The sequence below is a fragment of the Saccopteryx bilineata genome, chromosome 1, assembly GCF_036850765.1.
Source record: "Saccopteryx bilineata isolate mSacBil1 chromosome 1, mSacBil1_pri_phased_curated, whole genome shotgun sequence".
In the NCBI taxonomy this organism is placed as follows: domain Eukaryota; kingdom Metazoa; phylum Chordata; class Mammalia; order Chiroptera; family Emballonuridae; genus Saccopteryx; species Saccopteryx bilineata.
The window spans coordinates 153,138,724-153,151,031 of NC_089490.1; the positions used below are offsets into that span (position 1 = coordinate 153,138,724).

Consider the following 12,308-nt stretch of genomic DNA (forward strand, 5'->3'; position numbering starts at 1 on the left):
TTTGAGGCTGAGGTTGGGAGGGAACTGCCAGGCTGCAAACCCCGAGATTCCATGCAACACTTGTCCCTGAACACACCTGCGTCACACTGTCCAACCATACGGTCCCTTCCTTTCTTGGTGTTAACAGTTCTTCTCTCAGCGCCCTGCTCTGCTGTGACCTTGTCCTCACCATACTAGAAAACAGAAAGTAGATGGTGGGTGCTGGGGGAAGGGGAGTTAGTGTTTAATGAGTTCCAGTTTGGGAAAATAAAACTTCTGGAGATGAGTGACAATTGTACAGCAATGTGAATTAAATGCCACTGAATTACACGTAAAAATGGTTAAAATAGTGAATTTCCTGTTATGTTTATTTTACCATACACACACAAAATGACAGCATATTCAGCAAAGGCGACAGGAATGCTGGAAACCCCAACAGACCCTCGAAGCTGCCCCTTTCAGCCCTCCCCTGGAGGAAAAGCTGTGGCTCAGCAATGCCGAGTATAATTTCATTTTACTTAAAGACGGAGATAAAAAGATGATGCTTTAAATAAAGGGTATGTGAACAGAAACACATTTATTACAAAAAAAAAACCCAAATTCACATTGTATTGAGCTACAATATGGCAGCAGATAAAAAAAAAATTTTGTACACAGTTTAAGATAACTCCTAACAGAACATACTCTGGTTGCCATGTGACGGAACACAGGATTCCAAGCACTTAGTAACGGCGAGTGAAGCGGGCATCGTTGGGTCGGCTGCCTCGGTTTTGGCCACCAAATCCGCCTTGCATTGCACCACGTGGAATCACATGGCCTCGAGAGGCCCCTCTTGGGGTAAAGTTGCTGCGCCTAAAACAAACACAGATACTCATGTCCTTGGAACCTGTTCAGTGGGATGTGCTGGGTGCCTGTGGGACACATGCCCTTCGGGACTCTTCCCTCTTAAGCAGCAGCCCCAGGGGACTCTTGAGCGCAATGACAAGCAACAAAACACAACAGAGGGCAGCATACGTTGGAAAGACTTGGCTGTTTCTAAACCTTCAAGCAAGCCACGCGCAAAGAGACTGGTACAGACTAACAGAACACCTTACCCTGACATCCCTCCTCGGTCCATCATGTGACCTGGCCCAGAATGACCAGACATACTTCTCTCACCACCTAGAAAACAACACACTGTTGGCAAGGAACCTCCAAGCACAGGATGTAGTTTAGAAGATACCAACACAGGGCTCAGGCAAGTCCCTTTTCATGCCACCCAGTCAACCCTGTGAATGTGTAAACACAAGAATGACACACAATTGTCCTAAGTCACAGTGGGGAGGTGTTACCAGCATCCACAGCACTTTTCTACACCAACCCTCACTCCCACCCACTACCCAGTCATGTCCTCTGCCTGGCCCTGAGGAGAGACAGCAGGGCGATGAGCAGTGACGAGGGAAGAACAGGTGTAGCCTGAGCTTTCCAAATACTTCACACAGCTGCGTCCAAGAGCCAGTCCTTACCTTGCCATCTCTTGTGGTCCCTGTCTATCATGCCTCCATCAGCAGCACCCTGCCATGCACGGTCATCCTCTATTCTTCGGCCATGGTCCCCCCAGTCACGTCTGCCCCTTGGAAAAAAGACATCTCTGATATGGATTGCCCCCACCTCTGCCTCTCAGAACAGTAACTGCAGTAGGTTCTGGAGTGTGGGTCTAACATTCTGTGTTCCCAGCCCCCTCATCCCTTCCGGCAGTGGGTACTGCAAGAAACAGGACTAGCTCTGGCCCCATGCTACTCAAAGAGCTCCAAGGAGGCCTGAGCTAAAGTCAATGCACTGAGTCACAGGGCAATGCTCACTGCATCCCCAAAACTGGGGTCCTCAGTCTGTCAGCTATGTGTGAGGCCCACAAGGGCACTGTGTAGTGTGAGACACAAACCTGGGTGGAGGAGGCAGCCCCCGGCCCTCACTCATTCTCTTGTCAGAACCGTATCCGCCCCACCTGTCACGGGAGTCCCGCCCATGGCGTTCTGGTCCTCCGTGGCGTTCAGGGTAATGCTGGATATTAAAGAACCAAAATGAGAAGGCTTTAGTATTAACCCTCATCCCAAAGCCTTTGGAGCAACAAGGTAATAAAGACAACCACTCGGAAGCATATGCTGCCAGGCACTCTGCACACTGTCGCATGCCACATGTTCCACTTTCTCTCGCCTGACACAGCTGCATCCCTGAAGTCGGCTCGTGGCCTGGTGAGGAAAATGAGCTCGAGTCAAGGAAAGAAGAAAGAAGTTTAGGGCCGAGTGTCACCCTAATCAGAAGGAAGATAATTGAGGGACTGAGGGCTACTGGGACCAAGCAACTACTACATGCCAAGAACAGGTCCCTGTACTGACAATATAGTCAACACCCCCACAGAGCCACTAGAGCAGAAGGGCAATGAGGAATCCTTTAACACAACTCACTAGTGGCCCTGGCATCATGCCCCTACTTTGCCCTGGAAACAAGACATCTGTCTGCCAGAGCTGGGTGCAGTGAACACGTGGCCAGTGCCACCAGAGCTGCCGACTCTGTACAGCCACTGTGTCAAGTGTTGGGCAGACATGGTCCCAAGAGTGCCTGACCCTGTTCCACATGCTCTGTGAAGGACAGATGACAGAAAAAACCCCTGTCTACAGAGTTTGCTTTCACTCCATGGTTTGCATTTCCACATACCAACCTGTGACTGGGGGGCATTTGCCCCAGGACGATATTTGAAGTGAGGAGAACTAGAAGGTAGCGCCTGGTCACAAAGCCCCTTGGATGCCTGCTCCAGCGGCCTGGTCACTGTCTGCAGCCATGCTCATCTTCCCCTTAAGCTAGAACCCTCCAAAGTCAGGGTGAGCATACCCTTACATGGAGTCCTAACTGCCAACTGCCTGCCTGACCTGTGGTGGCGCAGTGGATAAAGCGTCGACCTGGAATGCTGAGGTCGCCGGTTCAAAACCCTGGGCTCGCCTGGTCAAGGCACATATGGGAGTTGATGCTTCCTGTTCTCTCTCTATCTCTCCCTCTCTCTCTCTCCTCTCTCTCTCTAATAAAAATGAATAAATAAAAAAAAATCTAAAAAAAAAAAAAGTGAGCAAACTAACTGCCAACTGCCTGCTTTGGTCTCTTACTCCAAATTGTACATGACACCTCCACTCAACAAGATAAGGGGGTCAATTTAAAAGATGGACAAAATGGAGCATCGTTCCTTCAAAAAGCAAAATCAAAGGCTAAAGTGTCCACGAAAGTCAGTGCTACCGTATGTAAGAAAAGCTGATTAAATGGGAAAACAACACTTCAAAAAAAAATTTATAGCACATTATTTACAGAACATCCAGTTTTGTACAAAGACAAACACTTAAGGAAATTTTTTGGTGTGTGACAGAGACAGAGACAGAGGGAGGGACAGAGAGAAGGACAGATAGGGACAGACAGGCAGGGAGGGAGAAGCATCAATTCTACATTGCAGAACCTTAGTTGTTCACTCATTGCTTTCTCATATGTGCCTTGACTGGGGGCCTACAGCAGAACAAGAGACCCCTTGCTCAAATCAGTGACCTTGGGTTCAAACTGGTGAGCCTTGCTCAAACCAGATGAGCCTATGCTCAAGCCGGCAGTCTTGGGGTTTTGAACCTGGGTCCTCCATGTCCCAGTCCAACGCTCTATCCACTGTGCCACCTCCTGGTCAGGCAAGGGGGAATATTTTTAAGAGAGAGGGAGGGAAAAAGAAGGGAGAAGCATCAAAGCGTAGTTGTGGTACTTTCAGCTGTTCATTGATTGCTTGACCAGGGAGCTCTGGCTGAGCCACTCACCCCTTGCTCAAGGCAGCAACCTTGGATTTCAAGCCAGGAACTCAGGGTTTTGAACCACTGTCAAGAAGTAATTTTTTTATCAATTGACTTCTACACACAACTGGATGGAGGGGCATTTAATACAGGGAAGTTCACAGCGTGAGGCCTGGTTCTTAACTAACGCCCATTTCTCCATGGTATTTTAAAGTTTAATGAACATTTTTCCGTCCAACCAACCAGCCCTTGTAACAGTTCAACAAGGCCCTGAAGGTCTGTGCTATTTTCTCTGTGTCAGCTTTCACCATCTGCTGTTTGAGGCAGCCTTGGGGTCTTTTTTATGACTGTATATGTGAGAAAACAAACTCAGAATGGCACTGTCCGGTCATCAGCTGAGAAACCACTAGCATGAAGTGTCACCTGTGAGGGACTGTGGAAACACTTTCTGTAGACATGTATGTAGTCGCATTTACTTATGTGGTATAATAACTGCCCTCATTTCAGGGCTGGAGAAACAGGTTCGGCAGAAGTGGTGGCATCAGGACAGTTTAGCTAGTATGTTCAACTTCTCCACTAAAGAGAAAACAGAAGGCTAGGTCTAGATTTAGCCGCACGTAAGATTCTTCTCCAAGAATGAAGAAAAAGGACTTGTGAGGATCACAGAATTACTCCTGAAGTGGCAGAAGAACACTCAATATACCAAGGAACAAAGCAATCCTCAGCCACATTCTCAGGAAATGAGGGAGGAGGTTGGGAGCAAAAAGTTTCTGCTGGGGGCAGGGAAAGGACAGACCGATGGGGCAATTCTGCTGAACCCTGACCACAAACTTCCCTCAATTCCCTGGACTTTGTAAGTAAATGCATTTAAGAGTCCAGACTCTAGCCTGACCTGTGGTGGAGCAGTGGGATAAAGCGTCGACCTGGAATGCTGAGGTTGCCTGTTCGATACCCTGGGCTTGCCTGGTCAAGGCACATATGGGAGTTGATGCTTCCTGCTTCTCCCCTTTCTTTCTCTCTCTCTCCCCTCTCTGAAAATTGAATAAATAAAAAATCTTAAAAAAAAAAAAGAGTCCAGGCTCGAAGCCCTGGCCAGATAGCTCAATTGGTTAAAACATCCCTGATAGCCTGACCTGTGGTGGCGCAGTGGATAAAGCGTCGACCTGGAAATGCTGAGGTCACCAGTTCAAAACCCTGGGCTTGCCTGGTCAAGGCACATATGGGAGTTGATGCTTCCAGCTCCTCCCCCTGTCTCTGTCTCTCTCCCTCTCTCTCTCCTCTCTAAAGTGAATAAATAAAATTAAAAAAAAACAAAAACAAAAAAACATCCCTGATACACAAGGGTTGGCAGTTTGATCCCCGGTCAGGGCAGGTACAGAAACAGATCAATGTTTCTGTCTCACTGTCCCTTCCTTTCTCTCTAAAATCAAATCAATAAATTAAAAAAAAAAAAAAAAAAAAAGTCCAGGCTCCTTGGGGAAGTTCTCAATACACATGTAAATAAGACATGGGAAAAAGAAGGAAACTGCCTAGCCTATGGAGGCGCAGTGGCTAAAGCGTCAATCTGGAACACTGAGGTTGCTGGTTCAAAACCTTGGGCTTGCCCGGTCAAGGCACATCCAACAAGCAAACAATGAACTAAAATGAAGCAACTATGAGTTGCTATTTCTTGCTCTATCCACCCTCCACCCGTAAAATCAATAAATAAAATCTTAAAATTTAGCTTATTTTCTAATGTGTTAATTCTGCAAAGAGAGCAAGCATGGACCAGAGATTGAGTTGCTGTCTGGGGCTCAGCAGAGTGGGCCACAAGGTATATTCCAACAGAGCCTGTCAAACCTACCCAAGGCTCTCTAGCACTTTACTACCTGTGCTTTAGTTACTAAGGTATATAGCACTTCAGGGCAAGCCTAAAAAGGGCTTCAAAAAACCTGTTTAGATTTCCCACCAAGCCCTGGCCAGATAGTTTGGCTGTTAAAAGCATCATTCCAGGCTCTGGCCGGTTGGCTCAGTGGTAGAGCGTCGGCCTGGCGTGCAGAAGTCCCGGGTTCGATTCCCGGCCAGGGCACACAGGAGAAGCGCCCATCTGCTTCTCCACCGCTCCCCCTCTCCTTCCTCTCCCGCAGCGAGGCTCCATTGGAGCAAGGATGGCCCGGGCACTGGGGATAGCTCTTTGGCCTCTGCCCCAGGCGCTAGAGTGGCTCTGGTCGTAACAGAGCGACGCCCCGGAGGGGCAGAGCATCGCCCCCTGGTGGGTGTGCCGGGTGGATCCCAGTCGGACGCATGCGGGAGTCTGTCTGACTGTCTCTCCCCGTTTCCAGCTTCGGAAAAATACCAAAAAAAAAAAAAAAAAAAGAAAGAGCATCATTCCAGAGTGTAGAGGTTGCCGGTTTGATTCCCAGTCAGGGTGCATACAGGTACAGATGTTCCTGTCTCTTTCTCCTGCTCTCTTCCTCTAAAGTCATTAAAATAAAACATTAAAAAAAAATTTTCCTGCCAAGTCTAAGTACAAATTATTCAAACTGTTATCCCACAAACACTGAAGGGCTGACCATTCTTTTGCTAGTACAAACAAGAGGAGGAGAAAGGCAGGTAAAGGGTAAATAAACTTGACAGGAAAACTGTTGACTACAATGCTAGCTTCTGACTTACCTGTCCTTCTCTTTCTCCCATCATTGACCTTGAACCTTCTCTCCTGAAAGAGATGATTGAAAAAAAGTCATAGGAGAGGAAGAGTAAATCAGAGTCAGACCCCCAAACGGAATACATCTTCCAAATTAAACCCAGTACTCTATATACACTGATGGTTCGAGCATATTCACAGAACCTAGAAAGGTCAACTTCACTTTCTTGTTATTAAGAATGACCCAGGACAAAGACCTCCTACTTAAGTGGGCAGGGTCATGGGGGCCTGGCTGACCTGTCTACTGAGTGGTCGGGGTAGCGGCCTCGGTTCCTGTGGTCAAAGTCATGGAAGCGATCCTGGCGGCTGAAGTCAGAATGGTAGCGTTCATCCAGGGCAGCTCGCTTGGCGTCTGGCCAATAGGCATCATCTCTCCTGCAAGTGGAAGAAAGGGATGAATGTACTTCCTCCCCCGCCAAATATATCAAACTGTGGAAGCTGGTGAACTGCAGTGAGACTGTCCCTGGCCCCACCACTTCAGAGAACAATCCACTTTATCAACAGAGTCTTCTTTACTGCAAGAGCTAAGAGGCCGAAGCATGAGACTGAATGACTCTTCCATTTTGTCCAACATGCCCACTTCCTCCACATAGGAGCGCTCTGGTTTGCCAAGTAAAGGTGATTAGTGAAGTGTGCAGGTTGGCATCTGCAGAATGGCTATAGGGTTGGCCTTGTTAGAGTTCTGTATTGCACTTTTGTGTCTCTTTTACCCTGTTCTCTGACGTCCAGTAGAGATGGACATTTAGAAAAGACATCCAGTAGGGAGGACTTTTAGAAGCACTTGAATGTACTGCTTCAGACTCCTAGCATCAGTATTTTGCACAAAGGCATAAAAAGTCCTAGGAGGAAAAAAAAAATCCTAGGAGAGTCTAAAGACCTTTTACACTATGGAAACCTAGCTTCAAATTGCAATGTATTTGGGCCCTGGCTGGTTGGCTCAGTGGTAGAATGTCGGCCTGGAGTGTTGATGTCCAGGATTTGATTTCTAGTCAGGGCACACCAAAGTGCCCATCTGATTCTCCACTCCTGTTTTCTCTCTCCTGCATCCATGGTTGGATTGGAGCAAGTTGGCCCCAGGCACTGAGGATGGCTTCATGGCCTCTGCCTCAGGCGATAAGAAGAGCTCAGTTGCCAAGCAACGTAGCTACATCCCAGATGGGCAGATCATCACACCCTAGTGGGCTTGCCAGGTGGATCCAGGTCAGGGTGCATGTGGGAGTCTGTCTCTCATCTTCCCCTGCTCTCACTGAATTAAAAACAACAAAACAAAAAAACGAACAAAAAAAAGCGCAGTGGATAGAGCTTCGGACTGGGATGCAGAGGACCCAGGTTTGAGACCCCGAGCTCATATGGTTTGAGCAAAAGCCCACCAGCTTGAACCCAAGGTCACTGGCTCCAGCAAGGGGTTACTTGGTCTGCTGAAGGTCCGCAGTCAAGGCACATATGAGAAAGCAATCAATGAACAACTAAGGTGTTGCAACAAAAAACTAATGATTGATGCTTCTCATCTCTCTCCATTCCTGTCTGTCCCTGTCTATCCCTCTCTCTGGAAAAAAACCCAAAACAAACAAAAAACCCAACAAAAAACAAACAAACAAAAAACCCAGACATGATCATACTTAAGACAGATTATATCAACCAGACTCCTCACAGCAGGGTTTAAATTTAGGCCTCTTTCTCACTGGTGGTCATGACCTTAGTATTCACACATTATATCAACATCCAGAGAATTAAAATTAAATCTTATTATTGAAATAAGCAAAAACAAATTACTGCAATGATTAAAGCCTGGAAAGAGTCCAGGAGGCACTTTATTTTTAATATTCAGTGAGAGGGGAAGCAGAGTGACAGACTCCCCCCATGCGTCCCAACTGGGATCCACTTGGCAAGCCCCCTAGGGGGTGATGCTTTGTCCATCTGAGAATTGCTCCATTGCTCAGCAACTGAGGCAGAGAACATGGAGCCATCCTCAGCACCCAGGGCCAACTCGCTCCGTTTCAGCCATGGCTGCAGGAAGGGGGTTGGAGAGACAAGCAAGAGGGAAAGGGCGGAGCAGATGGGTATTTCTTCTGTGTGCCCTGACTGGGAATAGAACCCGAGACATCCACAGGCCCATCTGATGCTCTACCACTGAGCAAACCAGCCAGGGCTAGGAGGCAATTTTTGGTTTGGCTGCCTGCCTAGCTGCTCTGGGTGCCTGAACTCCTTCCTCTGGGAATCTGCTGGAATCGGAACCTAGTGACTTCATCAATACAACTTGACCCAACCCTTTATTTCTCCACCAACCTGAGCCCACTGCAGATTCCCCAGCCAAGTACAGAATACTGAGTTGGGCTATAACAAGTACTTGTTCTTCCTTGTAAATAAAAATCTCAAGTTAACATGATTTGGGGGACCATAAAACAACTCTAAGTGCCATGGGCTATCTAAGGCAGCCAGTAGCAGCAGCTTGGCTTACCGGCCATCCACATCGTAGGGCCTCCGCACAGCAGGCCGCCGCTCCTGCTCATAGCGCAACTCCTGCTGGCGCCGCAGCTCCTCACGCTCACGATGGATACGCTCCTGCTCCTTCCTGCGCTCATGCTCCACATGCATGCGTTCCCTCTCTAGCCGTTCCCGCTCCATGCGCTCCCGCTCTAGACGGTGCCGATGGTAGGCCAGTCTCTCACGAGCAAACTCCAGCTGCTCCCGTTCCTCTTGCTCCCACAGTGCCTGCATGCGCTGTTCCCGTTCACTGCGCTCACGCAACCTGTGCAATGAGAGCACAGCTGCTGGGGCCCACAGGCTGCAATGCTGGCAGCATCACCCAGTGTAGCAAGCTTTACAATTGCAGAGCAGTAGCTCTCATGGGGAAGTGCAAAGCCGCCATGGAGCACTTGGAAATGCAGACTGCAGGGCTGGGCCTCAACCTGCAGAACTGCTACTTTACCCCTGAGAGTTAGGGTGGGGCCCATTGTCTCTGAAATATCATCCAGAGCCCAGAAGTACCAGCAAGGGTTCTGCTTCCCACTGAGTCTGAGACCAGCCAGGTAAAAGCAAAGGGGAGTGTGTGTATGGTCAGCTATATGAACTGAAATCTTTCTGGAGTTCAACATCTGATTCCGTAAAATACCCATTAAAAATAAGAAACAGGACATATTATTCATAGCACATAAAGCTGAATTAGAACCTTTGGTCTTTAAATCATAAACTTCAATAAGTCACCATGAAACCAAGCTAGTGCACTGTATCAAGATCCTTTGATGATATTATGTGCATTTCCTTTATTTATTTATTTATTTATTTAAGAGAGGAGAGAGAAAGAGAAAAAGAGAGAAGGGGGGGAGGAGCAGGAAGCATCAACTCCCTTATTGCCTTGACCAGGCAAGCCCAGGGTTTCAAACTGGTGACCTCAGCATTCCAGGTCAATGTTTCATCCACTGAGCCACCACAGGTCAGGCTAAATTCAGGTGAATTTAAAAACAAGCAAGGGCCTGTAGCAGCTGAGTGGTGAAGTGCCAACAAGGCTGTGCAGGGGTCCCTCCCAGGCTGAGGGCACTGAGAGCTGTTCTGATAGTGAAACTGATCAGATTGCAGCACATTTCCTTCCAGTCTTTGTACAAGTGCCAGGCTGTCTCCTTTCCATCCTTTGCTATGCATTTACAGGCACACCTATACCAGCAGAAACACATTATCGTGCATTGTTTTGTGTCTGCAGTTTGGACAAAAATGGTAACTTCCTTGGTTCATGTAGCACATCCTGAACGCTCCCACATCCCCACCTCTGCAGATCTATGACGCATTTTCAAGAAGGAGCCCATAGAAGTAGGCAGGTTTACATAACCAGCACCCAACCCAGAGGCAGACCTCATGGTTGTTTCAACCTCACAAAAACAGACACCCATGCCTCCATTTTCCTCCAGGGCAGGTTTGAAGAGGTGTTATTTCTCTGTCTGGAGCACTAGAATTCAGAAGTACATCTATGTAGAATGTCTCTCTAGGCCAGGGGTCTCCAAACTTTTTACACAGGGGGCCAGTTCACTGTCCCTCAGACCATTGGAGGGCTGCCAAATACAGTGGTCCTCTCACTGACCACCAATGAAAGAGGTGCCCCTTCCAGAAGTGCAGTGGGGGCTGGATAAATGGCCTCAGGGGGCCGCATTGCGGCCCACGGGCCGTAGTTTGGGGATGCCTGCCTAGACATGTGGCTATGTACACTCCCATCCTCTACTAATACCAATCTCCCACACTATAATTCAAATGGTGGATCAAATTCCAGTCATGGCCATTTGTATCTTCTTTTGTCCATCAGGTTATTTTTTCCTTATTACATTTATTTCAAATCACCTTTATTCTTACCTGTCACATGTCTTTGACTTTCTCTATAGTCTTTTATTGTAGAGTTTAAGTTTTGATTTAGTCTACTTCTCCTTTATTACTTTTCAGGCCTTCCAAAGCTCAAATTCATAAATATCTTTTACATTATATAGGTAATTTTAGTTTTTATGCTTGTGTTCAGTCATCGGTTTGACTATTTTGTCAAATTATTAGACACCAAAAGGACTATCCAAAGGAACAGCCAAAAGACCTTAAGCCATTTTGGAAGAGTCCATCCTTTCATCACTAGTGGGAAATGTCATTTTTGTCATGTTAATTTTTCACATGCTCATGGGTCAGTTCTACTGATTTATTTGCCAATTACTTCAGCAAAACTAAACTTTCCTTTGCCCAATGCCTTTCCCTCTTAGGCATAAAGATCTGTATGGGGCGCCTGACCTGTGGTGGCGCAGTGGATAAAGCGTCGACCTGGAAATGCTGAGGTCGCCGGTTCGAAACCCTGGGCTTGCCTGGTCAAGGCACATATGGGAGTTGATGCTTCCTGCTCCTCCCCCTCTTCTCTCTCTCTCTCTCTCTCTCTCTCTCCCTCCCTCTCCTCTCTAAAATGAATAAATTTAAAAAAAAAAAAAAAAAAAAAAAAAGATCTGTATGGGGCATTAAAAAAACCCAGCACACCCTATCCCCTTTCTCACTTTTATTTTGCTAGACATTTTTACCAACAGCTATTTTTTAAACAATAGTTTAAAAGCTGTTACTTGAAAAAAAACAAGTTGTTACCTGATAGGAATAATTAACTATCACTCAACATGATTGATATCATTTGTGTTTAATTTTTTGAAAATTATAAAGATATTTTTTCTCTGGCTTATTTAATAAGGATGAGAACTTCTCGACTCACTTAATAGATCTGTCCCACTGTTTTCCTTTTTCACGGTTTCTGGAGCAAACTGGTATGTTTTTCTAACTAGCACTAACTACTGTACCAAGAAGCATCCCATCTCCTGCCTCTGTTCCCTTCCATAATATTTATGAGATGAGTCTATTTGCATGGAATAATCATTTAAAAAGCTATAGGTTGAAATTCACAGCACAGCAAGTCTATGAGCTAAAAGCCAAAGGGGCAAATAGGTAGAAAGCAGATCCCCACCTAAAAGGGACTCTGAACAACCCCCAACCCCTGGAATCAGTTATAACCAGTTGAATGAAAACAACCAATCCAAATCTTTCAGGACCCTGACTCACCTACGGGACTCAGAGTCTCTCGACTTCCGAGGTTCTTTGACTTTATCAAAGGACACGACAGACAGCTTCTCTCTGCTGGCTGATTTGCGATCCTGGCTCTTAGAAACCTGGTTCACCAAGGAATATTATTAAGAAGTTAAGATAGAAATGTCAACAGGAGGAATCAAGTTACATCCAGGTTCACGCATCCAACATGAAGGCCAAAAATGAAGATTAATATTTAACGAGACAATTAGGTAACATGTTCTTGCCTAATCAACTTCACATTTCGCTTAGCATAATTCAGTCACAGATCT

The 12,308-nt window shown here is 46.7% G+C and overlaps 1 protein-coding gene across 4 annotated transcripts in view; it reads right to left on the reverse strand.

The window, feature by feature from the left end:
• Positions 1–320: 320 nt before the first annotated feature.
• SAFB (scaffold attachment factor B) overlaps positions 321–12,308 on the reverse strand; it is a 50,863-nt gene continuing 38,875 nt past the window's right edge. Inside the window, exons 14-21 of one of the 4 annotated variants that reach the window (XM_066274892.1) lie at positions 12,013–12,119; positions 8,912–9,202; positions 6,691–6,828; positions 6,423–6,465; positions 1,964–2,019; positions 1,485–1,585; positions 1,074–1,140; positions 321–831 (exon numbers count right to left, since the gene is read on the reverse strand). In XM_066274892.1, the coding sequence (XP_066130989.1) occupies positions 702–831; positions 1,074–1,140; positions 1,485–1,585; positions 1,964–2,019; positions 6,423–6,465; positions 6,691–6,828; positions 8,912–9,202; positions 12,013–12,119 (933 nt within the window). In that variant the 3' untranslated portion in view covers positions 321–701. Of the gene's footprint in view, positions 832–1,073; positions 1,141–1,484; positions 1,592–1,900; positions 2,020–6,422; positions 6,466–6,690; positions 6,829–8,911; positions 9,203–12,012; positions 12,120–12,308 lie in introns of all 4 variants that reach the window. The other 3 variants (XM_066274882.1, XM_066274873.1, XM_066274862.1) reach the window with 3 other exon arrangements.